A 26,994-nucleotide genomic window follows, 5' to 3' on the forward strand; every position below is an offset into this window, starting at 1 on the left:
TGCATTTAAAGATATGAAGACTGCAGTAAATTCAAGGGACAAGTAGGTAAATCCTGTGGGAAAGCACCGTCAGGGAAGGGATTGCAGAAAACACAAGGTAAGAGGAATCTGACTCATGACACAAGCTGCAGCTATAATGGGCATAAAAGACAGTGAGAGGTTCTGCAGCCACATCGGATGCAGGAGGGAGGAGGAGAGTGTGGCCCATTAGTGGACAAAAAGAGCAAACGAGGTACAGGGATGTTAACCACTCTGTTGAAGGCTGTAGGGAGCAGATGCTTCAACGTTTTCATCCTAACAATAAAGGAGCTGAAGGAATGCAGATCACAAAAGGGAAAAAAGTTAGAATGCGTGTTAGGTATGTTCTAACCGTATGGTCTTGCTGAAACAAACTCACAAACACGAGGAACCATCTGTGGTTATATTTGCACTCTTGGAGTCTGAGAGAGGTCTTAAGGGACTGCTGAAAGACCTGCGGATAGAGATCACTTGAAATAACTCTGATACAATGCATGTGGATGGAACAAATTATGAGGCAGTTTGTAGTATTATCTGCGAAAGAAATCTAAGCAAGAAATAAGAAGGTTATTGAAAACAATTTAAAACCTACTCAATTTATTGATGTAATGTTAAGAGAGGAAGGTCAGGTCTTCCAGGTGTTGGCAGAGATCTCTCCTGGGAATGGTATTAATGAGTGAAGTGCGGGACAGTGGAGTCTCACATCCAGCTTCAAGGGCTCTGAGGAAAGGGAGTGAGAGAGAGGGATGGACAAGCTGGAGAAAATCAGACGAGTGAGAATGAGCTCCTAGAAAACCATGTAACGAAACTTATCTGGTTTGGAAGAAGTCAAGACCAAATGCAGGTGTAAGTTTTAAGACATCAATGATTATTTATAAAGGGCCAGTGATTCAGTATCTCACAGACACCAAAGGTAGGATGAGAAGTAATTGGAACTGTAGCAAGGGGCATGTTGTTGCAAAATAGGTCATCTAAATTCTAAGTGTGGCTAAGAATCGGAATAGGCTGTTTGGAGAGGTGGGAAAATCTCTGTTGCTAGGCTGTCTGAAGAGAACTGTAGGATTGATAGGAGATGGCTGTGGTGCATTTGGTCATGCTGCACAGCAGGTACATGGATGAGGCAAGCTGGTGTGTCTCCTGCACTGGAATCTGTCATCCATTTGCATGGAAAGTCATGGCTGTGTTGTCTTCGACCGCATCTGAGAGCTTGTACATTTAGAGGCAGTATTACGGAGAAGCGTGTACTTAGAACAAAAAGTGCTGGTCGTATTTTGCACGCTGGCAGCTATGAAAGTCAGTTTCTGAATTTATTAAAAAAAGGTAAAAGAAGCGATAACATTGTGTAAGTAGGTAGCGTTCTCATTAAACAGACCTGTTTTGGAAGCACATTACTGGGGTTGTCCTGTTTGAGGCAAAGACTTGTTTGTTATTGCAGTGTCTTGTAGGCTTTGCTTTAGTTAAGAGATTCTGCGGGTTTTAAGTTGACTTGGAGATTCTTGAAATCTTTCTTGGTGACTTTCAGAAACTTACAGAAGAGAAGTATCTCGTGGAGGAGCATGTAAATGAGGCAGCTATTATTATTCATAACACAAAGGAGCCCAAGCTAACTTTGAAGGTGATACTTACATCCCCTCTCATTCGAGATGAAGCAGAGAAGAAGGAAGGAGGTACAGAGAGCGTTTTAACTTGTTTTTGAGACTGTTCTATCTAAATGCCCTGACTGTGCAGCACAGGGTTAACTGGGGAGTAGGCTTTGTCTTCAATTGTGCATCACCTACTGACTAGATGGGCTATTGTGAATAGGTCACGTTATTTGTATCTTAAAAAGACGAGTCACTTGATTTTTCATGTGAATCTGCATGGCTTTCACTTGCAAGCAGTGTTGCTGCAGTGTGAACAGTGACACACAATTAGAACTCGGTTCTCCTTTCTTTCAGACTTGCTAGTTAATTCTTGAGCACCTGGCGCTGCACAGTCTTGTTTTCAAATTAAGTCAGTCAAGTGGGATTGGTTTGTAGTATCTTGAAAATCTCATAAAATTGTTTCTCTCATTACATACGAAACAATCTCCTGCAAAGCTCGCAAGTATGTCATCCTGGCCCTCAATTTTTATTAATTGATGATACACATGTGTATGTTTCTAGCTTTAAGAATTTCCTAACTGGGATACGGTTGAAGTTACAGTGCTGTAAGATGGCACTTCTGCTTCAGAATTGAACATTGTACCTCATGTCCTTAGAACAAAACAGATATAGAAAGCTGTGACTGAGTTTCTTTCTGTTCCTTCTCCTTGGCTGCCTGGTGTCCAAGGTAGTGACGTGCCCCTTGTTAGAGGCATCTTGACTTTTAGTGACAACAAGGTTGGAAATGAACCAAGAGAAATAGCGAAGAGCAAATGTAGCCATACTTTGTTTTATTTTTAAAGCCTTGTCAGTAATTTCTGCTTCTGCTTCCCAAACCTATCCCTAGAAACTTTGCCACTGGATGATGTCAGACCTTTGACCAACTGGCCACTCTCTGTCATGACAACTGAGGCAGCTGGGCCCGTGTGGGCTAGGGAACTCCCTGTTGCGCTCCTCCCATTTCTAGACTTGCCACAAGTCCTTTGCTTCCTCCCTTCTCCCACATGAAAAACCGACACAATGAGAAATGTTGGTCAGTTTCTCTTTGTTTTTGTCTGGGGCAATGGCAGGAAGGACCCCTGTTCAGTGAAATGGAACCCTGGCAGCCATTGGATGCAGAAAAATCTTACAAAACAGATGAATGGCAAAGATTCCCTATTTGCAATCTCCGTTCATTCTCAAATTAGTAACCATGCTCTCTTGCAAGACCTTTAAAAACAAACTGCGTATTACTGTAGTTGTTCTCCAGTTTCCCATAAGATGCTGAGATCAGCTGATCTACATTCGTGAGAGAGAGCACAAAGTGCAGATCAAATTTTAATGATGAAGGGTTTGTTAGATGCTCACGAGGGGATAGAGCTTTGCACAAAGACTTCTGTCCAAGTATTTTCTTGCAAAGTGATGCTGTTGTGGCAGTGAACTGTCGGGACTCCTCAATTCATCTCAGACTGAATGAGGATTTGAATTTTTACACTTTCTTGTATCTGAAATGTAGGGGTTCTGGTTTGTTTTCAGTATCTGAAAATATTTTTTAAAATTCCATACTAATTTTTTTTTTAAATGTAATGGTTTCCTACCTCTCCGAGTGGAGTTACTGTCCTGTCTGCACAGCTGGGTAGGATCGTCATAGGGTAATGGAGCCTGGTTTAAAGCCCAGGTCTTTCACAGAGATTCATCACAAGTGAGCAGACATTTATCACAGTGCTTTTCAAAGGTATGTGAAATGTTATGTGATGTCGCTAAGTAAATTGAAAGGGGATGAGAATTTTTTTTTCCCCCCCGGTATTTCCAACCATATTTAGGTCATTTAGATTCAGACCAAAACAGTTTCATGCTTAACATCAAGGGAGACGCTCAGAGAAACTGTCTGGAGAAAGTACCCTGATCTCCAAAGAAAGCACTGCCGTATTTTTTTCAATACCCCTGAATATATTTTTTCTGCAGTTTTAACTACTGCCTTGAGCTTGTTCCATACCTTTTTTTTGAATGAAGGAGCTCAGAATGCTTGCCGACTTGCCTTTCATCTCACATGTAAGATGGGCCCTTGGGTCCAGGCACTGCCCCGCTTCGCCCCAGCGCGTCCGGCCGGGAGCCCTGCGGCAGCGGAGCCTACGTGAAACTGGCCAAGGTTTCAGTGGCTGTGGTCAGCACTAATCTGTCCCCTAACCTCGCCCGCCAGGCCAGGCACCCTGCCCGCCGGGTCGGTGCTCCCATCTGTTCTGTAGGAATGCTGTGTGTGCCTTCATGCCCTGATGTCAGAATGCATCAAAAAACATTCCTGGATCTCTCTTCAGTCCCCACCTCTTTGGAAGAGTGTTTGTGTTTAAGACGTGGTGTTTGTCCTATTTGTTTTTGCTGCTTGTTAGCAAAAATAAATAGTGGACCAGTGTGTGTGTGCATTTTGGTGTTTCTCACAAATGGCTATCCATAAAGCTCTGCTTTCTCATGTCAACTTGAGAAGTCAAGCATCTAAAATTCCTGCATTTTGCATCAGTGTTTAAATTTAAAACTTCTTAAGAAATGGAATGTTTAGTCATAGCATCAAATATAAATTGGGCTTTCCATACCAGAACCTTGTAGCTTGCACATCAGTTGTTACTGAGCATACAGTAACAAGGAGCTTATGTAATAATAAACAAGTTCATTTCCCAAAGCGGGGCTAAATCAACCTTGCTCCTTGAGCACTGACTGCATAGAGTGGCAGCCAGCGATGCCCAGGGGTGCCAAGCGCCTCTGCCGGGCCCCAGCCCCAGCTGTACCCTCCCTCTGCGGAGACGAGCGCGCTCCTCCTACGGCTGGCTGCAAATGGATCAAGTTGGCAGCTGCCGTGTGAAGAGAATACAGCAAGTGGGGAGAGAATCATTGAGGGATGTGTTGCAGAGTGTGAGCTAATGCCAGGGCTTTATCATTGACTGTTTATTAAACTCCTTGTGTCATTGCCCTTGTTAAAACCACAAGAAAACCAGTAAAGCTTTGCAATCACATTTGAAAATTTTGATTGGGTCTCACTTTCCTGACTGGCAGAGCATGAAGAGACATGCCGTGCTCCTGAGGGTGTCCACCGGGAGCCTGCTGCAAGCCGCTCGCCCTCTTCACTGCCTGTTCTCATCATCTTTCTGTTTAATAGAATCTTGCACCCAAAAGCTGACTGACTGCATCATCTGGTACTCGGGACACCAGTGCTGAATCTGTAATGGGCAGAGTTCCCCAAGACATTTGGAGCATAGACCTTTGGATATAGCCTTAATCCTACAGGGAAGAGTAAAGCTCTGACTTGTTGAAAACAAATTAGATCTTATGAGAACAGAAAAGCCTTTTCGTTCACCCAAATGACAGACAGCACGTGTTCCGTTTTGGTTTGTTTAAAGGAAAAATCTATTTACTTTGTCAATGGCTGCAGCGTGCTTTAGCGAAGCCTTGTACAGTGCTAAGTACAAGTCTGCAGGCATTTAAAGATCCAGTTCATTGCCAAAACTTAATGATTTTGCAGTCAGTCACCTTTGCCATTTCTAACGTTTTAAAATAAGATTCTGATCATTCATTGACAGTAGATATTTTATACAGTACATGAGCTTGGAGCAGATGTTTATATTGTCCCCAGCGAAGTTTTACTGAACTCCATAGCTGTACATTGAGTCATTGTCTGCCACAAAACGCTAATCCTGAAAATTATGAAACTGCAAAGGAAATTTAGAAGGGAATCTGGTGCTCCAAAGCGACCTTTAGTGCTCATGGAATCCAATGCTTTGAGACTTTGCAGGTTTCATTTGGAAAACAGGCAAGAGGGGTGATTAATCCCAATATTGTAATACTGTTGATGAGGGCAATAAGAAACAATGGAAATATCTGCTGCGAAGTTCATTGGGGTTAGAAAATAAGCTTATAGCACTTATGTCTTCTGCTGACAGCTGAGCCAGCAGGCGGGAAACACAGCTGGGAACGGTCAGACAAGGTCCCTGCTTCTGTTCAGGTTTACACTGGTTTGTTGGTTTTCTTTTTGGCTCTAGGCTCTTTTATCCATTGTAACACAATGTGATTTACCGGTGTAGCCTTCCTGTGGAATGGCAGATGAGGTGAAAGATGCTGTTACACTTAAAACCAATGCTGCACAAAGTAACCTAAGAAAATGTACATTGAAGTGCTACCAACAAATTGTACATACAAACTGGTGGTACTTTTTTCCCCTAACTTGTCCTCATATTTAAAATGTCTTGCTGGATTTTGCTTGTCTAGCAGAGCCTTACGTTTGGAATAGATAATGTATTTCATCCAGACCTGCACGGGTCTCCCAAGACCTGGAGAACTGATCGTTATGACTCGTAAGAGGACTGTATTTCTAAATTATCTGAGTACCCAATTACCATTTATTTCATAGGTAAATAACTTGTTCACACTTTTAGTTGAGCCATAGATTAATTTAGTTCTTCCAGTACATTCTTCTCATGTCAGCTAAAAACTAAAGTTTTTTTTAACCTGACTTCACAGGCATGCAGAATTTGTTGTTGGTTCAGAGCTTCCAGGGAATCTGGATGCTAATAACACCTTAAGATAAAAAAATTAAAGATGAGAGAAGAAAGGACTGATGCTTCACGCCCCTCAATATAGAATGGGTTGTGGCTGCTAAAAGCAGTTTTTGTTTGCATGCTGGACAGAAAAAGAGGGGGGGAAAAAAAGTGTAAACCTGCACAGAAGATATCGGTGTCTTGTCACTCAAATCCTTCTTTGAATTTCCTCTGTTGATTTTGATTGTTGTTGGAAAGAGAAGATTTTTACAAGAGGAGACTGGCTACCAATATGTTAATGATCTGGAAGTTACCAAGCTTACTCGCTTCTTTCATATGTTCTGGTTATATGAAAGATTCATTAAACCGCAAAAATTTCTTGCCAGTGTTTCTTATGCATTTCTTTCATTGAATGTTATTGGCCAGTACTGTTCATGCAAGAATATTTCAAATATATTCGATGTTTTTCATTTGAATTTTCAACAACTGCATGGACATAACTTCATTTTCAACCTGATAAAAGAAATTTTATTCCCCCTCAAGAATATCTTCCTCTTGTCCAAAGAAGCTTGTCTCTTTGACATTCTGTGCCATTTTTGTGGAATAAAAGTCACAAAGAAGGGAAAGAAAAGGGGAAAAATAGCCCAGTACAACCCCTAAAAAAAGGGACAAGTGCTATACAGCTATTTTCTGCCCTGAAATGTGTTCTACATTTTTAATAAGATCCCAGATTGTCTGTAGCAGTGGTCATCTTTATTATTGCTGTTATTTTACAAGGAGTGAATGCCTTTGCTTCTGTTGCACATGTGCACATTTACTGCACTTAATGCCTTGTTTAAATTAAGTAACACTGTGCATTTAAATTCTGGGAGTCTTATTATCTCATTGAGATGCTGCCGCTCTTTTTATATTGTGACAGAAACCCCTTGGTCAAATTGTATCTGTCTCTTTTTATCCCATTTTTACCAGTAGATAATGTTGCGATGAAAGATCCTCCGGACTTATTGGACAGGCAGAAATGCCTGGAGGCCTTGGCGTCTCTGCGGCACGCCAAATGGTTTCAGGTTGGCTCTTTGTTCTTACCTTGTCGTTATTGTAGCCTTACGAGGTTTAATTTGAGACAGTTTTAATTTTAATGTTTCTTTAATTTCTGACTAGTCCCTAATAGAGCAAAGGTCTAGAATTCCGAGTTCAGCACTGTACTGCTCAAGGGCAAACGTGACAGGTAGACGGCCAGCTGGTCTAGAGTTGTCATGAGGCTACACAAGCAATCTTGACATTTTGCTTCCTTTTTTATGTATCTCTCTAAATTGAAGTATTTTATATAACTGTTTTTATTTTGCATGAAGCTGATTAAGTATTAAGTAATATTTTAAAAAAAACCACCAAAACAAAAAAAAAAAAACAAACCAAACAACTATCCCAGGACTCTGCATTTAAAAAGAAAAGCAAAATTGAAGGCCAGGTTTTTGCAGGTGTATTGGAATCATTCTGTTTGTTTTAGGCCAGGGCAAATGGACTAAAATCATGTGTAATTGTCCTTCGTATTCTGCGGGATTTGTGCAACAGAGTCCCCACATGGGCACCACTGAAAGGATGGGTAAGTACAGAAAGAGTTGCAGGCCACACGGCCAGGTCTTAGACCTCCCAAGAACTGTAGCAGTGTCTGGATTGGTGAAACCAGTGATTGTATGTACTTCCTCTTTACATCTCCCTTCCTTTTGCTTCCTACTAACTGTTGCCTATGTAGGAAAGTGCTTATGGGAAGGAAAATGAATGTGAGTATTTCTTTAGGTGGTGAGATGTACAGCTATTGTGGAAGGATGTGTAATGTGGGGCCTTGCACATCCTTATGGAGTTGCAACAGAATCCCACTTGTTGCCTCCCAAGTTTAGCTTTTCAAAACCATCCTGCTACCACGACAGTGCTGCTCCTGCCAGAAGATGCCACTTGGTGTTAACGGGTGTGGGAGGGCCAGGCGCTCTGCGTCTCCGGAGGAACACGTTGTTGGTCAGCAGAGGCAGTGGTTTCTCTCACACAGAACTGATAACACTTTGAGAGGAGGAGAATACTTGCCTGAGTTGGCTGTGGAAGGCTCCTCCTTTTAAACGTCCAGGGCAGTTTATGGAGAGCAGTTGGCTTCCTCAAAAGGTGACTCCGAGTGGGGAACAAATCAATGTGCCATGAACTGTCCTCAGGGATGGATGGCTACTGTCAGTTAGACCTGTAGTGGATTAAAAATGAAGCTGATGTAAATATTCTTCCCCTCTACCCCTCCATGTTTAACTGCAGTTACAGTTACCCTTGTGTCCATACTAATCATAATTTAATGTCTTCTAGCCACTCGAGCTTATATGTGAAAAATCTATAGGTACTTGTAATAGACCTCTGGGCGCTGGGGAAGCATTGCGACGAGTGATGGAGTGTTTGGCATCTGGAATTCTGCTTCCTGGTAAGGGGCCAAATTAACTTCAGGAACACAAAAGATTGATCAGACAGCCTTAATGTTTTGCTGTTGCTGTGTGATTAGATCAGAAATGCCTGCCTTCAACTCCTAACCTGCAGTGGAGCCAAGAGCATGGTTTAAAATTTAAAGGAGAAAAAAACAAAAAAAGTTGCAGGGTTGTAACTGTTTGGATGAGTACTGCCAGTGCGGTAGAAGTTAATGGGTCAGGTTTGCTTATAAATATTAACCCCTATCTCATTAAGGGGTTACAAACAAATAGATAGACCCAATGACCATGTGCTTTCTATAGCTTCATCAAAATCTACGTATCTGCTCAAATTATGTGTATTTTTTGAACCTGCTTTTAGTTCCTGCTCTTATCCATAAGCAGCATTAACCCCGGGAAGTTCTGTGTCTGTTGCCACAAGGGAGTGACACCATGGGGTTAGGTTGCTTTGTCGGATGTCTCAGTCCTGTACTGGGAAGGGTGCGTTTCCCACTGCTGAAGATGGACTAGCTGTTGCGATGTCCATCAGCCCCCATTTTCATGTGGCTTTTCGTTTACTCTCCGTAATCCACTTTGCCTCTGTCCATGCTAGGAGGCCCTGGTCTGCACGATCCCTGTGAGCGGGAGCCAACAGACGCACTGTCCTATATGACAGTCCAGCAAAAAGAAGCCATTACCCACAGCGCACAGGTAGGAAACGGGTGCTTCTGCCGAGCCTGACGCTGTACTGGCGAGTAGTGCTGTGATTTAACTTGCATTTCTGCTGTCACCTTGTAGCACGCCCTCAGATTATCAGCTTTTGGTCAGATCTATAAGGTTTTGGAAATGGATCCCCTCCCATCAAATAAGTCATTTCAGAAATATTCCTGGTCAGTAACCGATAAAGAAGGTAGGTATTGCTTGCTCCAAAAGTCACTACTCGGGCGGTAAACTAGGGGTTCATTTAGAATGGGTGAAATTAGTGAGTTATGTGCTGGGAATGCAATGGAAAGGCTTTTTGTGTTAAATGTGGGGTTTTGTAAAAGTCTTTCATTCTTGGGAGAAATACTGGAAGTTCCGTTCTCTTAGAAGTACCAAAGGAACAGTGGTACAGCCAGAGCAGAGCTGATGATTTGCTTTAAGCACAAAGTCACTTGGGGTCTGAGGAGTAAACGTAGCATTTGTAATTCTTATGCTGGGGAAGGAGACTTTAAACTGGTCAAAAAGCTTAGAATGAGGATTACTCCAGAGAAAACAATACACATCTAATAAAAATAAATTTCCAGGTATATTTTTGTAAAAACAATATGATTGCAGTTCTTGGTTTAGATTTAATGCACTGCATTAGACACTGCAGAATTACACTTATATTGCGCATGATATTGGAAACAGATTTCTTGCATGACATGAAACAGTGAGGAATAAGCCAAAACTGGCTTCTGTGTAGCAATAAGAAAGCTTTGACCTATAGTCGAGTTGTTTTCATTATAAACATGCATGGAACAGTGTGGGACTAATCAGACTCCTGCTATGGAATTTTGTTTTTCTAATAGCATATCCATATTACAAGGAAATTTATACCCTAGGTACAGGCTCATCTGCTCTTAAGAGACCATTTGAAGACAGTGTCGGGGATGATAAAGACCCAAATAAAAAGATGAAGCGTAATCTGAGGAAAAGTAAGTGTGACACTTCTCCATTCTGATCTCAAAGGTTGTACAGTGGGAGCTGGTTTAAAAACTGCTCTGTGTTGGTGTGGAATAGCATGTGAAAAAGTCTTTGGAACAGAAAACTGTTGTCTCTCTCACCCTGCATCCAGAATGCCAAGCACATCTCTTTGCATCTGGATTTCCCCTGGCATGTTGTACTAACTGAATGATTTGCATTTTTAAATGGGATTACCCATCGTGTTACAATGAAATGCAGGTTGCCCAAGCAGCTGAGATATTTTATTGATTATGTCCCTGTGCTGTGGGTTTTTTTTCAAAGTATTGCAGTGACTTTGCTGTGTGAAGATTTGCATTTTGCATTCTTCCCCTTCTTGAGCGAATTGTTGGTCTCTCAGGACCTCCCACAAGAAAAATAAAGTGCTTAATCTACAACATATTGACATTGCATATGCACACAGACTGGAGGGGTCTCAGCATTGCTGGGATCCAGCCATTTCTGGGGCTATTTTCACTGTGCTGCTTTGGTGCCAGTTCTGAATCTGGTTCCTCACTACTTATAAAACTTATTAGTCCTTTTATAGCAGCCAGGAATCGTACAGCTGGCTGCAAAAGAATTCTGTTAATAGTATTAAGAAGAAGGGTAATGTACTTATTGCCCAGCAGTACAATGGCTTATTGGAAACTTGACAGCCTTATGGCTGGCCTCAGCCTCAGAGAGGCTTTGGGGTTCTTTTGCTCCTAAAGGAGACAGAAGGGGCTGAAATGCAAACTGTTTCATTTTTCTGTTCATCTTGTTTTGTTCATCTCCCCTCTTTTTTTTTTCTTTTTCCTCCCTCCCCCTGCCCTTTCTACTATCTCGTACTAGTACTAGATAGTAAAGCAATAGATCTCATGAATGCTCTGATGAGGCTGAACCAAATCAGGCCAGGGCTTCAGTATAAGCTGCTGTCACAGTCTGGTCCAGTCCATGCCCCAGTCTTCACAATGTCTGTAGATGTTGATGGTACGACATATGAAGCGTCAGGACCTTCTAAGAAAACAGCCAAGCTCCATGTGGCAGTGAAGGTAAGGCAGCTCGAAGTACTCTGCTCTCCCCAGATCTGGGAACAGACAGTATGAAATGTGGTCAGAACTAGCGGTGTGCAACCTTAACATTAAAAATACATGGGTGAAGCTGTGCTAGTCCTTATGTACTCTAAACACAGCTGGGCACGGTTCAAAAACATCACTGGTTTCGTACTAGCAGAGGAGAGAAGAGACCATTTGGAAATGTGGAGGAAGAGCTTCCCAGGGCTCTGCAGGTCAGCTCACGTGGCAGTGGATTGAATGTGTTGCTTAAGCTCTGGACTGGAGGGGTTGTGTTTTGTCCTGTTCTACTCCTCTCGCCTATTAGGTTGAAAATGTCATGTTGGTGGCTCCCCGTTTCTCCGCTTTCTTCTCTGTGTCCATTCCTGGGTTATGAGCTCTGGGAAACATGGAGTGGTTTCCTGCTGTCAGTGTCTGACGAGTACCCTTGTGCATGCACAGTGTACACAGATGATTGGTCTCCACCAGTTTTTCAGTGAAAGGCCAGTGCTGTGCAGGCAGAGCTCGGCCTGCTGCTGGTCCTCACGGGTGCTCTGTGTGACAGAGCCTAGGGCTGTGCAGCAGCGATAGACTGGAATGCCAACGTCAACATCCTTGTTATGCTGCATGAGGACAGCTCAGTTGCTAAAGCAGTCCGAGCCTGCTGGGCTTCTGGGAAGAAATGAAAGTGTCTTCCAGGCAGTTCATGTGAAAGAGAACCTCTTTTAATGGAACTGAGTTATGATAGGAACCAGCCCATCTGTCATTCTGGGCTTCATTTTCTTCTGAACAAGAATTTCCTTTTTAGAAGCCTCATCCGGCAACTTTCTGCTTTCCTTTGATTTCAGTTTTGAAAATCCTATTGTCCCGTGTGCTTTCAAGTTCAAAGTGTCCAGAAGTATGTGAGGGAATGTGGTGTTCCTCCAGGAAAAGCAGCTCTCTGCATGTGTGTCCTTAGAAACCTGCCTCATCCTTTTATTTTGCCTCCCCTCCTGCAGTTGTTTAAAGAAAAAAAAAAAATACAAAACTTGCCCTGAAAAGCTGTGACTTCTCTGCCCTTGAACTTCTCTGCGTCAGCCTGTGTTGCTGCCTACCCAGCTCTGTTCTCTCTAAATTTACACATATACAAATCCTGGGCTACACTGCAAAACATCCCCAATTCAAGCCAAGAGGAAATGGATGGTGTGGTAGAGACTAGCTTTTTTTTTTTTCCAAGCAGATCCGGGTCCTGCTATCCCAAACTTATGAGCAGGAATCATGTGATCATTTCAGTTTCTAGATCTGACCTTTTTAAAATTTAGGAGCTGTTGAAATGCAGCCAGATGTAGCACAATTTGTGGGAGCGGAGCTTGGAGTTACCCATGCAGTTCTTTTCAGGGAAGCTTCAGGTTCTTTTCAGATTCTTGTGGGCCTGTGCCTGGTACCTTTGTACAACTGGATCAGGTAGCTGATTAAGGGATGTTTCTGAAGGAGCTGATGAATAGGACCTTAATTGGTAAAATTCCATTTGCTGTACAGCTGCGGATTGTAAGCAGCAGGGAGAAAGGCTGGAGGTTGTGGTGCAGGCTTACTGCAGGCAGTTTGTTACTCTGGTAGTTGGGCATTCCTTCACCTCACACCTCGCTTCAGGAATTTGCTCCCTCTACACCTGCTTTGGAAGCATCTGCCCTCTGGCAGGGAGGTGGTGTTGGACCTCTAGCTTCAGAGGTATGTTTTGTGTACTCCCTGGGTACCTCCCGGCTGTCACCTGCCATTTTCTGATGTGTATACACAGAGAGAGGGGGAAATGCTGTCCAAAACGGTCTCCTTGCCATACCATTGAGGAGTGTCGTGCAGTGTCTGCGCTTCTGAATTTCTATCTGTTACTTTACGAGGAATTCACAAGATGACGAATGATGTTCATGAGCAATTGCTGTCTTTGAGATTACAATTTCCGTTTGTGTTGATTCCACTTTTGGAAACCTGGAACTACTTTCCCCGTTGTTATTGTGGTTTGCTCCATTTCAACACAGGAAAAAGCTTATTTCTAAGCAATCTGCCTTGACTAAGTATATGGTGGTGCGATCAGCTTTAGATTTGTTTCTGTACTGTTCCCTGTTTTCAGTTCATTCCATGTGGTTTTGTTGTAGGTTTTACAAGCGATGGGGTATCCAACAGGTTTTGATGCAGATGCAGAGTGTGTGAGTTCTGATGAAAAATCAGATACAGAAGGTAAAAATGAATCAACGTCTTCAATCTCAAGCAATAATACTGGAAATTCCACAGCCGACACCTCCGCTACCCTAGAGGTGAGCATCACATTTTATTTACATCTTTGAGACACTGTACGCTACCCTAGAGGTGAGCATCACATTTTATTTACATCTTTGAGACACTGTACTTCCAAAGGGCCAGTCATGGTACTAAGGCTTCTGATCTTTATCAAGAATAGGAATTTGCTTTTGAAAACTTTGGGCTGATCCCTTAATCATCTTTTTTTTCATTAGTGAGTAGTCATTTGTATTTGTAGCTGAGTACACTCTAATGCAGGCTGATACGCTGATGTGCTGAGATCTCAGCTTTAGCTTCCCTGCCTCCTAAACAATTACAGGTATTTCTGCTGAAACATGTGACCTGAGATATGAGCCTTCTTTAGTCAGAGCTCCGTATGGCCAGGATGTAATTAGATAAAGCGGCAGAGATGTGTGCAAGGTTGGGAAGGCTAATATCTCCTTTCAGCCATAAAGCCTTTAATTTCAAGGAACTTGACGCCACGGCCTTGGCTTCAGCTTTGGATCCCCTCAGGGCTGAAATTCTGAGTGCAGCTGGTGTAATGTTCAGTGTTGTGTAGACTCCAGACCAGGCCGTGAGGACAGTAGCTCTCACCAGCAGAAATAAGAGGGTGTGACTCTTTTTACAGCAGTGTTTGTCCCCCTGCCATTCTTTAGAGAAGAAACCTTCCATCCGCTCGCTGCTCTAGAGCAGCTTGTTACACTGAAGCCAAGGCAGTGTTATCTTTGATATGGGCCTGTCCTGACACTTACGTGTTGGCAAGAACAAGCTATTACAGAGGCTTAACATGGTGATAATGCTGGCATTCTCTCAGCAGCCGGCCCTGTGGCGCTGTAAGCCACGCCGCTGTCGATATTTGTCTGCCTTTTGAAGAGCTAATGGCTCTAAGCAATACCATAAATGTCTCTCTAGGTAAGAACTCAGGGTCCTATACTCACAGCAAGTGGGAAAAACCCAGTGATGGAGCTCAATGAAAAAAGAAGAGGTCTGAAGTATGAGCTCATCTCTGAGACAGGGGGAAGCCACGACAAACGCTTCGTGATGGAGGTGAGTGAGGCAGTTACTGAGTTGGTAGGTGGTTTTATTAGCGCTGCTTCAGTCTTTGGAGTTGCTTCCTGCTGCAGTTCAGATTTTTGTATTTTGTTTTTCGCAGTGCTCACCTGTGGTGGTGACATTTTCAGGTTTTTGTATCTGTTGTTACTGCTGTGATGGTTAGACTGAGGAAAGGAACATCTTCTGTGCTTTAGGGAAACACAGTGAGAATTAAAAGTGGATTCTGACAGCCCCAAAACTTGGAGGAGGGAAGTAGAAGATCCACAGCTTGGCAAAAGTATCTAAGTTGCACATGTTGCAAATATATGTGGTAACCCCACATCAGTGACCTGATTCAAATCTCCTGTTGCCAGCTTGGCCGGGGGTATTTAGAATGACTGTAGCAGTGGGTAAACTCATTTGATTCCTCCTTTTCATCCACTTGTGCTGTCTCTGAAGTAGTCCCAGGCTATAAAGTGATGTGAGGTAGCATCTCACTTAAACAGTGTGTATAGTGTAGGCAAAGATGTTGGTGTATAAGGGGTGGATAAAGATGAGGGGACCCTCAAATGATTCCTGAAACCCCCATTTCCTTGTGGTATTGATTGTTTGTCGAGAAGCTCAAGCATACTGGCTGAAGTCAGTATGAAACAGATACACTGGTCCTTTTTCAATTGCACTTGTGGTTTCCAGGTTCCCAATCCCTGCGATGCAGTGGTTCACAGGATCACTTGGGTGTTCTTTATCAGTATCATCATCTGGAGCAATAGAAATTTGTCACATAAAACTCTGAGAATTTTTGTTTTGACTGCTGAAGTTTTCTGGATGGCACATCACGACAAGTGGGTGGTGCTTGGTATAGCCAAGGACAAATACTAGGCTTAAATTCATGTCTCAATTTTCAGGTAGAAGTAGATGGACAGAAGTTCAGAGGTGCAGGCCCAAATAAGAAGGTAGCAAAAGCAAGTGCTGCATTGGCAGCACTCGAAAAACTGTTTTCTGGGCCTAATGCAGCGAACAACAAGAAAAAGAAGATTCTTCCTCAGGTGAGAGTTATTTGCTTTTTAGACTGCTCTGTTATTACAGCTCTGGGTTGTTTGATGATACAGGAACTTCTGTGGGAAGCCTGTGGTTTCAGTCTCTTGTTTTATGTGCACATGTAAGGTTTCTATGTTTATTCTTCTCTAATAGTTATTGTAGTATAATGATATAATCTGATAATTGGGAGGGTATTGTAGAAAAGGAGGCACGAAGAAACAGAGACAGAGGTGCTGATCAGCTGGAAGAGATACAGTAAGGTCCGTGTTTCAAATGGTGATGACAGGGAAGCCTGTTGTGGTTCAGGCCAGAGCCATAGTGTGCTGCTCCATCATGTAAGATGCATAGACATAGTGAAAGGTAAAGGCCTTAACTCCACGCTCTGGGTTGAACTGAGAGTGTTTTCACACTGGTTTTGCACCTCCCCATCTTTTCAGATGAGCCATTTGGTTTGGAAAGGAAGACTTGTATAATCGTATAATAAAAAGCTCAGTCTTGTCCATGAGGTTTAACAGCCACAATGCTCTTTTTAAATCCATTAAGGTTTAATAGAGCAGAAACTAATCAATGGAGTTCTTCCTCCTGAGGACTACAGTCTGAATGAAGTCCTGAGGATTACAATTTGTCTCTTTTGTGCAAACATGTTAGAATTAGGATTTTCTTGTCATTTCATGCTGGAGCAGAATATATCATAAAATACACTTACAAAAGATAAGTCAACTCCTGGTTTTGGTTTTGTGCTGTAACTAATAAGTCCCCTCTATTTCACCAAGAACTTTGTTGGGAATATTCCAGTTTCCACTACTGTTTTGGAAATCTGGTAATTGAGAAAATCATTACATCACAGGATATGTTCCACGTGCAGTTAGGGTGTGAAGATGACCTCTGGCTCATGCAGTGGGTCAATGATGCCAGTAACTGCCAGGCTCGTCTCAGAAATACCTGCATTTGCATGATTTTATTTTCAGGGGACAGTCAGGGTATCTAGTACAACAACGCTGTGCTGTGATGCAGCCAGCCTCTGTAACTCCGTGCTGTTGTTTACCTTGTAGGTGGTGGCAATGGGAAAAGGAAGGTGGCATTCTAGTGAAGTTAGGCTAAAGCAGTCTGCTGTGGTCATGAGGTGGTTATTTGTCTTTGGGGTGGAATCCTGGCCCTGCTGAAGTTACATGGGTTCAGAATGGTAGGAGAAAAGCAAAGACCATGTTGCAGACTGAGAAGAGAAAGCTTGTAAGGAGGTGGGAAAGAGAGCAGTGAGGCACAATAGAGAAACAGTCAGAAACCACCAATGCTCGTTTGTGCCTACACAACCAAAACTGAGGTGGATAATGCACAGTCTGACCACACTGGCTGCCAAGTTTGAGTGACCTGAGCGCACTCCTGGAGTCGGTGTGCACTGCTGTGCACTACAGTCCAAGACCTGGCAAGTGACTCCCTCGGTTTCCATCAGTCACAATCCTCAGGACAGTACTTCTGCATTCTCCATTGCGCCTTTAACAAGATCGGCGCATCAAGCACGTTCGAATGTGTATCTTAAAGGTGGTGATTTAATGCAGATGTCCTTATATTTCCAGCAATGCTTTCACTTTCTGAATTGCTATTTTTTTGTTACTCTGGGCAGACTAAAGGAGTTGTCAATACAGCTGTTTCTGCAGCAGTGCAAGCTGTTCGAGGCAGAGGACGAGGTGCTTTAACACGAGGAGCGTTTGTTGGAGCAGCTGCTGCTACTGGATACATTACACCAGGTAAGGCATGATGGTAATAGTTTCATTTGTGTCTGCTGGGGTGTTCTTTTCCGTGTATGTCAGTCACCTGTGCAAGTGATTTCTTCAACTTTAATCATCTAAGATGAAGCAGAAGGGAGAATTCATGAGGCTTTAAATAAATCAAGGAGTTGAAAAACTGGCGTTACCTGTCCTTTAGAGCATACAACTTGAAGCCTGGTGTGCACAGAGCACACAGTGATGGGCTTAGTGGCTCTCACAGCTTTATTATTTTGTGTCATCTTGATGGTTCACTGCCATGGCACAATTGCCAAAACTCTCTTCCTAGCTAAGAATCTCCTGGATCGTGTGTCCTTTAGCATTAGGAGTGACTGTTCCAAGAAACCCTTGTGGAGATTAAGTTGGCAGGCTTAACACTTACTGTGCTCCCAGAAACTTTCTACACAAATCACACATGTGAGCACGGCATCTGTTGGTAGCTTTTGTGGTGGCCAAAAAAACAACTGAAGAATTTCCATTCATACTCTGGGCTGATGTTAATTCATGGTCTCTGCTGTGGTGTTCTGATTAGCAGAAAGATGTTTTGAAATCCAAGGACCTTGTGGTTCACAGATATCCTTGGTACTTGCCATACAGAGCAGGATATCTCACTGCTGATTCTTTAGGGCAGCCTTGCAACCATCAGAGGCAAAACTGTTCCAGCTTGAGGAGCTGAAACACTCAGCTACTACTAAGTGTAGTTACTAGAGTGTAGGGGTTTTTTATGTGTCATTTTGGTTTTGATATGACAGATACATACAGTGTAAGGTGTTAAAATGCAAACACAAGAAAACTGTAATGAATTGTTCACTTTCTGATTCCCCTTTCCAAAGGTCATTGTTGTGACTCTACAACATGTCTGAGGCTTGCAGGTGACATGAAGGGAATCTGGATGTTGTTTTTACTTGGAATAACACATTTGTAAGATTGAGATGCTGGGGGTTTCTAAGTCAAAGCAAAACCGGTAGCTTCCAAAAAATAACACTTATTCCTCATGCTCAGGTTTTCAGATTACAGCATGGGCTGTAATTACACCCTTCGGCAATTCACACATGCCAATAGCATAGCCCTGTTTGGTAGAGCTGCTTTCTGGCACAGTTGACAGCACACTGTCTTCATTGTTCCTGTATGTTAATGTAATTATAAATATTAAAAACCAGTAATTCATTTTTAATGGCTGTTAACATTGTTTTTGGAACTGTCTTGCTGCCTGAGGAGCCATTTATGAGACACTTTAACTTGCCAGGGGCATGCTTCTTGCCAGCATGGAATTACTCCAGAAATAGGTTTTATTTCCCAGGCACTGCAGTTGTTAAGCTTTTATTGGCCTTGACCTTCACACATTACTTCTCTTCATCCCCTGTTCTTCTCAGGAATCTCCTGCTTTTTGTGATGGGGACAGGTGATCCCACCAGAAAAAAATGCAAAGCCTTCATTAACCAGTGAGATGTAGTAACCAAACTGGTGTTACCACTCTTGCTTTTTTCCTCGCTCCAGAGTCACGCTTAGCTCTTTGGAAAGAAAGATACTCTCCTCCATCTACCTCTGTGTTCAGATGTCCTTTATGAAACTTTCTTTTGTCTGTTAGAAATGGCAGGAAAGCAAAATTCACAGGAGCTCTGCTGATGGTGATGTGGAATCTGCCACAGGCACCTCGCATTCCACTCTTTAATGGAAGTGGAGGAAAATCACTGCTCTCTGCATTAGGCTGCATTTGTGTTTTAGGAAGAAGGTATGCAAGTATGTGTTGTCTGCATTATGCCAACTCCATGCTCTGACAGTACAGGCTTGAGGGCTTCAGCTGAAAGAAAATGCTAAGGAAATTAAATACGGAATTTAACTCTTTGATGAGGCTTAAGAAAGTCCTTGGATAGCTTGTTCACAGTGTAGAAGGTTTTTAGTGTTTTCAGCAATATTTATATGTATTGGTGTGAGTTTGCTTTTTTCCTGTGGTCCTGCTTGTTGTGCCAGGAAGGGTCCCTCCTTGTGTGCTGGTGTGTGAACACCGTCTGTCTTCAGGTACTGTAGCAAATGAAACCCATCCCGTGTCTGTTTATGTTGCAGGCTATGGAGCACCCTATGGGTACAGTACAGCTGCGCCAGCTTACGGTATGTATAGCCCAGTGATTAACAAATTAGAAATTATATAGAAACTGTTGTGGCAGTCCAAATGTGGCAGTCCAAGGAGAAATTCAAAGAGATTAAAGCTCGTAAACCATAACGACAACAACACTTTTATGCCATAACCTTGTGGTTCTTTTTTGGTTGGAGTAGCTCTTTTGCCTATGCTTTGCCTGACTTGTGGAAGGACTGCTTGTTCTAATTGCCTGTTCCCTTTCATACTGAAACTGAAGTAGTTCTCTTACTTTTTACAGCCAATCTGTGCTCCATTCAAAGACTACCGAAGGGCCTATTTCAGCATCTTTGACCAATATTTATCTAAATGGCATTACAGCAACATTTGCCAAGTGTTTGTCCCCAAGTGTAAGTAGCTTGTGGACAAAGCTCCCTTGATGCTGTCAGCTCCATGAAAGCCCCAGGACAGGATGTGCATATACACCCACTCCTCCCTCCCCTGCAGGCTAAAACACTGCTGCTTGGGACAAGCAGAATGGTTTTTGTCCCCCTTATCCATTAGCAGTGAGATTGCTAGGAAGCTAGGACGTGGTAATTTGCCACAATGCTTTTTACTAAGAAGCACAGTGATATTGGGCTGGCAAAGCACTAGTTTCATAAAGATTGTGAAATAGGCTAATGACCAGCTATGACAGAAGGGTTTTTCTTAACTCAGCTTCTTCCTACCCTTAGGCTTTTTTTTATGCTAGACTAACAATGCGTACCTCTAACTGGCCCTTTTGGTTACTTTGAATGAGGTTTATGTGGCAATGGGAGCGGAGCAGCTTGGAGTCAGTGATCTGTCCTGGCACACACAGAGCGAGCCCACCAGAGCCAGTCCCTCTCCTCTCACTGGGACTGGGTGAACACCTGCTACTCAAAGGATGAGTTCAAGTGCATTTCCAGGCCTGCAGGTTTCCACTGGGGAAACTCAGCCTGCAATTTGCAACTGATTTTCTAGCTTTTGTAGCATTTGTAGTAGTTGTTCCCCTCAAATTTGTATAGCATGGCCAATACCAACTCCCCTGATTGCATTATAAAAGTTAAAAATGCTTTGGATGGTTGATTTCATTACTTTCTTTCAGAGTTATGAGCTATAAACAGAATGCTGTTGCCTTATTGAAACTGTTCCCCATTGCTTGACTGAGAGCAGCTGGTCCTGTTCTGTACTCCCCCAGTGGAGAGAGGAAGGAGAATGGGCCAATGGCTGTGCTTAAACTGCATGATTCCCCCTTCAAAATGGAGGCAAACCTCTAATGGTAGAACTCCTGCTCCATTGACTGTCCCGGTGCTTTGGCAGGACGGCAGCTGGGCAGCAGTGCTGTGTTGTACTACACAAGGAACAGCTACCTGTTTTCTCAGGGGTGAATGAAGGGAAGTTTAGTTTCGGGCTTGCTTCATGCCATGGATGTTTAAAATATCCCTTTGGTTCTTTCTGAGCCATAGTCACTGACTATAACCAAGGAGTGGGATCTGCCTGTCTGTGTTTTTACAAGCAGGGATGCAGAGTGACTTAGGAAGACTCTTTTCCCTGCTGAAGAAGAGAGTACAGTTGTTACCAGCTTACCTTGCAGCTTTTCCTGCTTTTTCATTCATTCCTCCTGTTCTGTGTTGTTTTTTTTTTTCTCGTGATGCCTATTTTGGGAGCTGTATTTTAATCACTTAGCTGTGTGTATGTGACATATCACTGACTCCAAAGCACTGTGGGATTGAATGCCCCCATTTTTCACATAAAGAGTTTCTGGTTTTAATGTCTTATGATTGTGATGCGAAGTACTGGGATAATGCTTTTGGCTGTAAGGTAAACATGTCTTTCTGCCTTTGTAAGCTGTTGCATGTTGGGAAACTTCACTTTGATCATCTGGTGCTCTGGAATACCTGCTGTTGCTGCTTTGTGATTTCTAAATGGACACATAGGTTCAATACTAGAATTTAAATAGGCAAGATTAAAAAAACAAACAAACATTTAATTGTGCAGAAGTTTGTGAGGCCACAAGAACTCTGTAATAATCACAAAATCAGGCAGATATTAATCTTTCCAGATTTGCCACTTCAGTGCAGGAGAGGAAATGCAGAATAATGAAGCAGATGCAGAATTTACTGTAGGTGCTTGAGTTTTGGCTGACCTACTTGGATGCTTATCAAAACTGCTGACCAGTTTCCCTGCGAGTTCTCTTTTATGGGCACTCACAGCAGTGCCCATCTACAATATCTGCATTGGTAACTGGCCTGCAAAATTAACTCAGGACATAGCAGGAGATGGTAGAGATGAATTATCATAAAGATTATGAAATAGAAATTCAAGTCCAACTACACACTCTGCTTTTGAGGATGTTGCTTACTTTAATTTTACCAAAGACCAGAACAAAAATAAAAGCAAACCTTAAGCTGTCTGAAATAGTGCAAGTTTTGAAGTTTTACTGTTTATGCACCCTACAATCACATGGATTGACTGATCTGGAAAAGGTTAATGAGAACTGTAAGCTCTTATCTGACTTTCTTGGATCACTGAACTTATTTGGAGTCCTCTCCCTTTCTTCTCTCTGTAGGTTTACCCAAGAGAATGGTTCTGTTACCAGTTATGAAATTCCCAACTTATCCTGTTCCCCACTACTCATTCTTTTAGCAAATGGCAGAAGCTAATTCCTATCGATTGAACAACACAGTACAGTACAGAATGTTAGAAGAAAAAAAGCCTTTTTATCCTGTTTCTTTGAACACATACTTGAGAAAGTCATTTGTAAAGAAACATCTTTTTCCTACTTTTTGATTTTAACAAAATGCAAATTTAGTTCTCTAAAACTTGAAAAAAATGTTCTGTGAAATGTTACCTCATTTTCAAATAACTTATACCAGCCTTCTGTTATAGGGAAGAACTAGAAGCTTAAATCTTACGTTTTAAATGAAGTATTTGATTATGTAAAATTAAATTTGTGAAGGATGTATAGAATATAAAACACTGATCACAAATAAACTGTTTTGTTGTAACACAAGAGTACTGCCTGTTTCCTACTGCAGTCACACAGATTCAGTCAACGACCTGTGCTTGTGGTAGGGTTATTAAATGCAGGGCACAATTCTTTAAAAAGAAAAATTAAAGATTAAAAAAAAAACCAAACCCACACAATAGAAACTTTACAGTTAACTTTGTAAATATTATGGTGTGTAATAAAGTTAGTAAAATATGGGTTAAAATATTGTTTTATCTTATTTTTTATAGTTAAGCATCAGTACCTGAGTTTCCTGATAATCTTTGAGATCAGCTTACTGTAACTGTGAGTGTAGGCACAGTCTTAATTATCCAAGAAGGCTTTTCACTTGTACACAAAATACTGAAAAATAAAGGAAACAAAGCGAATTAGTTTGAAACTGTCTCTGTGTTAGGTTACATGATGGGAAATAAGTACTAAACAAAGGAAGATCCCAGAGAAGGACTCTTTTTACGCAATGAACAGGAATACTCAGTTCAGTCCGTATTGCCCAGAGAAAGGACAACAATAATGTTACAATCAGGTTCTTTAGACCTCAAAAGCTGCTGTTTTCCTTTTGTTTAAAAAAAAAAAAAAAAGAAAAAAAAGAAAAAAACAAATTGCACTTGTTCTTGTGGCCTTCTTCACTTTTGAGATTGTCTGCCCACCCTTGATTTTCATCCATCATTTCTACAGAAAGTATTTTAGTTATCAAACGTCTATTAAAGCAAAGGGTTCTCCTTTTCCCCCTTACATTTCCAAGAATCTAAAGCAGCAACAAGGTCCCCATGAAAACTCGCTATTTAATTGTCCCAGTTCTTGTTGAGTGCTGCTGTGAAAAGTGACACACTTCAGCCATAGGCCAGTACTTTTCTAAGGGTTGGTGCTCAAACCCAAGGAATCTTCTTTCCTATGAGCAGTGTGTGCACCTGTCTGAAATTCCAGGACAAGCCCCAGCTCCACGCTGTCCCCATGTATTTTAGACTTGTGCATAAACACTGCTGCAGGCTCTGACGAGGGATTCGAGTAGTCTTTATTATGGTATCACCCCACAAAATAAGCAGCGTTCTTGGTTGGCCTTCTCTACTCGGACCTCGCCTGTTGCTTTTCAGTAGGCTTGCTTTTGTTCGTGCTCTTTAAAGCCTGCCTTTATACACTGTTCTCCAGCAGGCCCTGCTGCTGAGCCAGGGGAGCCTTATCCATGAGGAGAGTGTAAGAACGGTGCTTAAAGCAATGTAAAATTCCTCCTCCCCTATGCCCCCCATTAGAGGGAAAAAAATATTAGAAAAGCATAATAAAGGGTGGCTTATAGAACAAGCTGCTTTTCTTGGAATTAACTGTTCTTATGTGAAATGTTTGTGCTTAGGAAAGTGTTCATATTTAAATGGTTTTTCTTCTGCCATAGCTTTTGCTTTTGTTTGGTGTTGGTGGTACTTTAATAAAAAACCCGGTGGTGAGCCTGCTGTTGTCACCCATGCGTTAGTGTTGGAGTAAAGAGCAGGGTCTGGGGGATGTAGTCAAATCGAGTGGTGCTCGTAAATCACTGATACGTTTTGCTGGCCTATGGATGAAAGGAAGCCATCACGGAGCAGAAAAAGCATGGCTGATAAGAGCCCATTTTTGTTAATCAAATACTCATTAAAGGAATCTTTTCCTCTGCACACATTTCCCCCCTCCCCTTTTGGAGCTCCCCCGATTGGCAACTGTTTTTAGGTTGTTTTTTCTTTTTTGATCCCTAGCTTTGTAAAATTCCAAACAAAATATTTTCTGAACTGATTCTATACAATGAACATTTGCAAGCCCAATCACTTGTTCTTATTTCAAAAACAAGGAGGGTGCTATGCTCTTTTCCAACATGATGGCAGTCATTTCAGATAATTTATAGAAGTCATTCTTTATTTTTTGTCATTTGTTGGGAGTTACTAACCACATTGTAAACTTCCCCCTTGCTGCATATTTTACATTTCTCTGCTTTACTGAAAATACGAATGAGCTGTCAGTTCTTTGTTTAGAAAGTGGTAACCTTGGAAGTGTTAGATGTTTCAATACCTTCAAAGAATTACAAGTGCCCGTTTTACAATGAAAATTCCACTTGCAGCTGAGAGAGCAGAGAAATTTAAATGGAGCTTTAGCTTCAGCTAGTCTCTCAGAAATTAACACCAAGTTTTTGCTTCTCTGCTCTTTTCCCACTGTAGGTGGTTTTTTCATTGACAGTCCCTATTGCCAGCCTCTCAGCATCGCACCTTTTATTATTGACTTGGGCCCTCAAGATTTCTTCTCTGACTTCTAGAACCATCAGGTTGTGTGGCTCCAAATGGCATTTTGTACATGTCTTAAAAGCAAGAACAAACGTGGCTCGTTTTGAGGTTTCTCAACTTCAGACATGGAATCTGAGCTTTTTTCCTTTTTTTTTTTTTTCAAAGTGTTTTTCTTGCTTCTTGAACTCTGTTCCATTTAATGAAAAGCAATACCTACTCCAAGCCACAGTCCTTTCTTTGGGTACATAGCAATAGACGTGTGTATACTCTGGGTATTTCTTTACACTAGAAGGGAAAGACTGGTGTGTCGAGGCGGGGGAAAACTAAGCATTAAACCAAGAAATGAAATCTAGCAGAGTGCCTGCTTTAAGCAGTGAATCCTGCATTTGCTTTCACTACTTAAGTTCTTCACAATTTTAAAACTATGACTGTATTTGCATGTTTCCTATACAAATTGCTACAAAGACTTGCAATGGTCACCCTTGAAGCAGCAGCGCTTGGTGCCATTGTAAATGTCAGCAGACATGAAATGTAGCAACAAGGCAGGAGAAAAAAAATAGAATATATATTTTTCCTGAAATCTAACTAAATGATATATTCTCTCTCTCTCTCTCTGTGTCTTCCCCACATCACTAATGTGAGGCACAAAAAGGGTAGGCCTGAACTTAACTTACAAATGGATTGCTTTTGTGTCTCAAAATCATCACCAAATGATAGGAAAACATAGTATTTGGTAAACATCCAGTACAGAAACCTTTGCTGCTCTAAAGTTAGCGAGCTTTTTTCCCCTCTTAAATATTTGTATGTTGATATTGTGAATGAGCAATCAGCAATAACTGAAAGGTGAATGTATTTTAATGGTATTGGAACATCTATATGTTGCAGCTTAAGACTTTTAAGCAGTTTTCAGTAGGTTAATACCGCTTTATTCTCATTCTCTCCGGACCGTCATAGCCATATGCACTTGTATAAAATAAGCAGAAATGTAGTGACTGTAAGCTGAGATCGTGATATAAAAGGTAAGAGATTTTATTTTCAGCTTAAAGAATATTTTTATTGCCTTTATTTTCTAAAACTCATATACCTGTGACAACCTTGTATATGGCACATTTTTATGTCTTGTTTAACTAAATGTTTAAGCAGGTAACACATACGTCTGAATTCCAACTTTGTATTTTTGAAGGCCACTTCAAATACTCCACTTTCAGTTAAAAAAGAAAATATTACGTAATACTTTTAAGAAATTGTTTGGTTTTATCAACAGACTGCTCTCCTCCAAATATTTTTCTCTTGTGTAGCGTAAAAAGCTGTTCTGATACTGCTGTGTGTCAGGCACTGCACTCCTTGCATACCTGTGGGAAACGTTTGGGCAGGTACCAAAGCCACGGCCATGGGCAGCGCTGAAAGCCATACCATGGCAATAGGTATGTGGGATAAAAGCAAGACATGGCATGTATGATATTATCTCGCTCATACCGAGAGAAATTATTTCCCTAAACTATTAAAGCTGAACTCCAAATGAAGAATGAAAGACTTTGATGATATTACAGCTAAAATCTGCAGAGACCAAATTACATTAGGCCAAATTAATTCAGGAAGAAGCCAGGTTTGCTTTCCTCCTGTGGGTGCAGTGGGAGGAGAGGAAGGCAGGCAGGCAGTGATTTAACTCTGCATGAACAATTTGCTTAGCTGTGGTTTTCTAAAGCTAGAAATTAGGATATAGCCATCCATAAATAATTATTTTCAGTTCTGTAGTGAGTGTTTTAACAAATATTTTACTTGGATTAAAATGATTTTGGATTATGACCTATATGGTGCACATGATATGTGTAGTTTTAAAATACTAATTTTTTTTTATTTGCCTTTATATAATCTTGTGTTATGCAAAGTTGCATAGTACAGTACTGCACCATTGCAGTGCTTACAGTACTTGAAGTTGCTGGAAACAACTCTTTTTATATAAAACAGTAAAAAAAAAAAATTAAAAAAAGAGGGAGTTGATGATGTATTAGCATTTTAAGGTCTCACTTCAGAGATGAAAGCATGAAAACCCTTTGACTGATCACAGTTTATACTGATGTAAAACAGGAAAACACTTGGTACGGAATATGTAGTATATGTCAAGCCCAAAGCTTTTTGTTTTGCATCAAAATATAACAGCAAAAGTAAACTATATTTCATTTCAATACTGAAAACATCAAATTCAGTAAATAACTGCATGTGTAAGTTATCCATAACT

General features: G+C 41.6%; 1 protein-coding gene across 9 annotated transcripts in view; it reads left to right on the forward strand.

Annotated features, from left to right (window-relative positions):
* STRBP (spermatid perinuclear RNA binding protein) overlaps nucleotides 1-26,994 on the forward strand; it is a 64,612-nt gene that overhangs the window by 29,940 nt on the left and 7,678 nt on the right. For 2 of the 9 annotated variants that reach the window (XM_054083881.1, XM_054083880.1), the window contains exons 5-18: nucleotides 1,541-1,685; nucleotides 7,112-7,206; nucleotides 7,647-7,742; nucleotides 8,483-8,594; nucleotides 9,188-9,285; nucleotides 9,373-9,484; nucleotides 10,128-10,253; nucleotides 11,110-11,309; nucleotides 13,439-13,597; nucleotides 14,493-14,627; nucleotides 15,518-15,658; nucleotides 17,272-17,395; nucleotides 19,478-19,522; nucleotides 24,693-24,802. In XM_054083881.1, the coding sequence (XP_053939856.1) occupies nucleotides 1,541-1,685; nucleotides 7,112-7,206; nucleotides 7,647-7,742; nucleotides 8,483-8,594; nucleotides 9,188-9,285; nucleotides 9,373-9,484; nucleotides 10,128-10,253; nucleotides 11,110-11,309; nucleotides 13,439-13,597; nucleotides 14,493-14,627; nucleotides 15,518-15,658; nucleotides 17,272-17,395; nucleotides 19,478-19,522; nucleotides 24,693-24,787 (1,683 nt within the window). In that variant the 3' untranslated portion in view covers nucleotides 24,788-24,802. Of the gene's footprint in view, nucleotides 1-1,540; nucleotides 1,686-7,111; nucleotides 7,207-7,646; nucleotides 7,743-8,482; nucleotides 8,595-9,187; nucleotides 9,286-9,372; nucleotides 9,485-10,127; nucleotides 10,254-11,109; nucleotides 11,310-13,438; nucleotides 13,598-14,492; nucleotides 14,628-15,517; nucleotides 15,659-17,271; nucleotides 17,396-19,477; nucleotides 19,523-22,077; nucleotides 22,702-24,692; nucleotides 24,803-25,709; nucleotides 25,775-26,994 lie in introns of those variants that run through there. The other 7 variants (XM_054083888.1, XM_054083889.1, XM_054083885.1 and 4 more) reach the window with 6 other exon arrangements.

The sequence above is a fragment of the Cuculus canorus genome, chromosome 19 (genome assembly GCF_017976375.1).
Source record: "Cuculus canorus isolate bCucCan1 chromosome 19, bCucCan1.pri, whole genome shotgun sequence".
In the NCBI taxonomy this organism is placed as follows: Eukaryota; Metazoa; Chordata; class Aves; order Cuculiformes; family Cuculidae; genus Cuculus; species Cuculus canorus.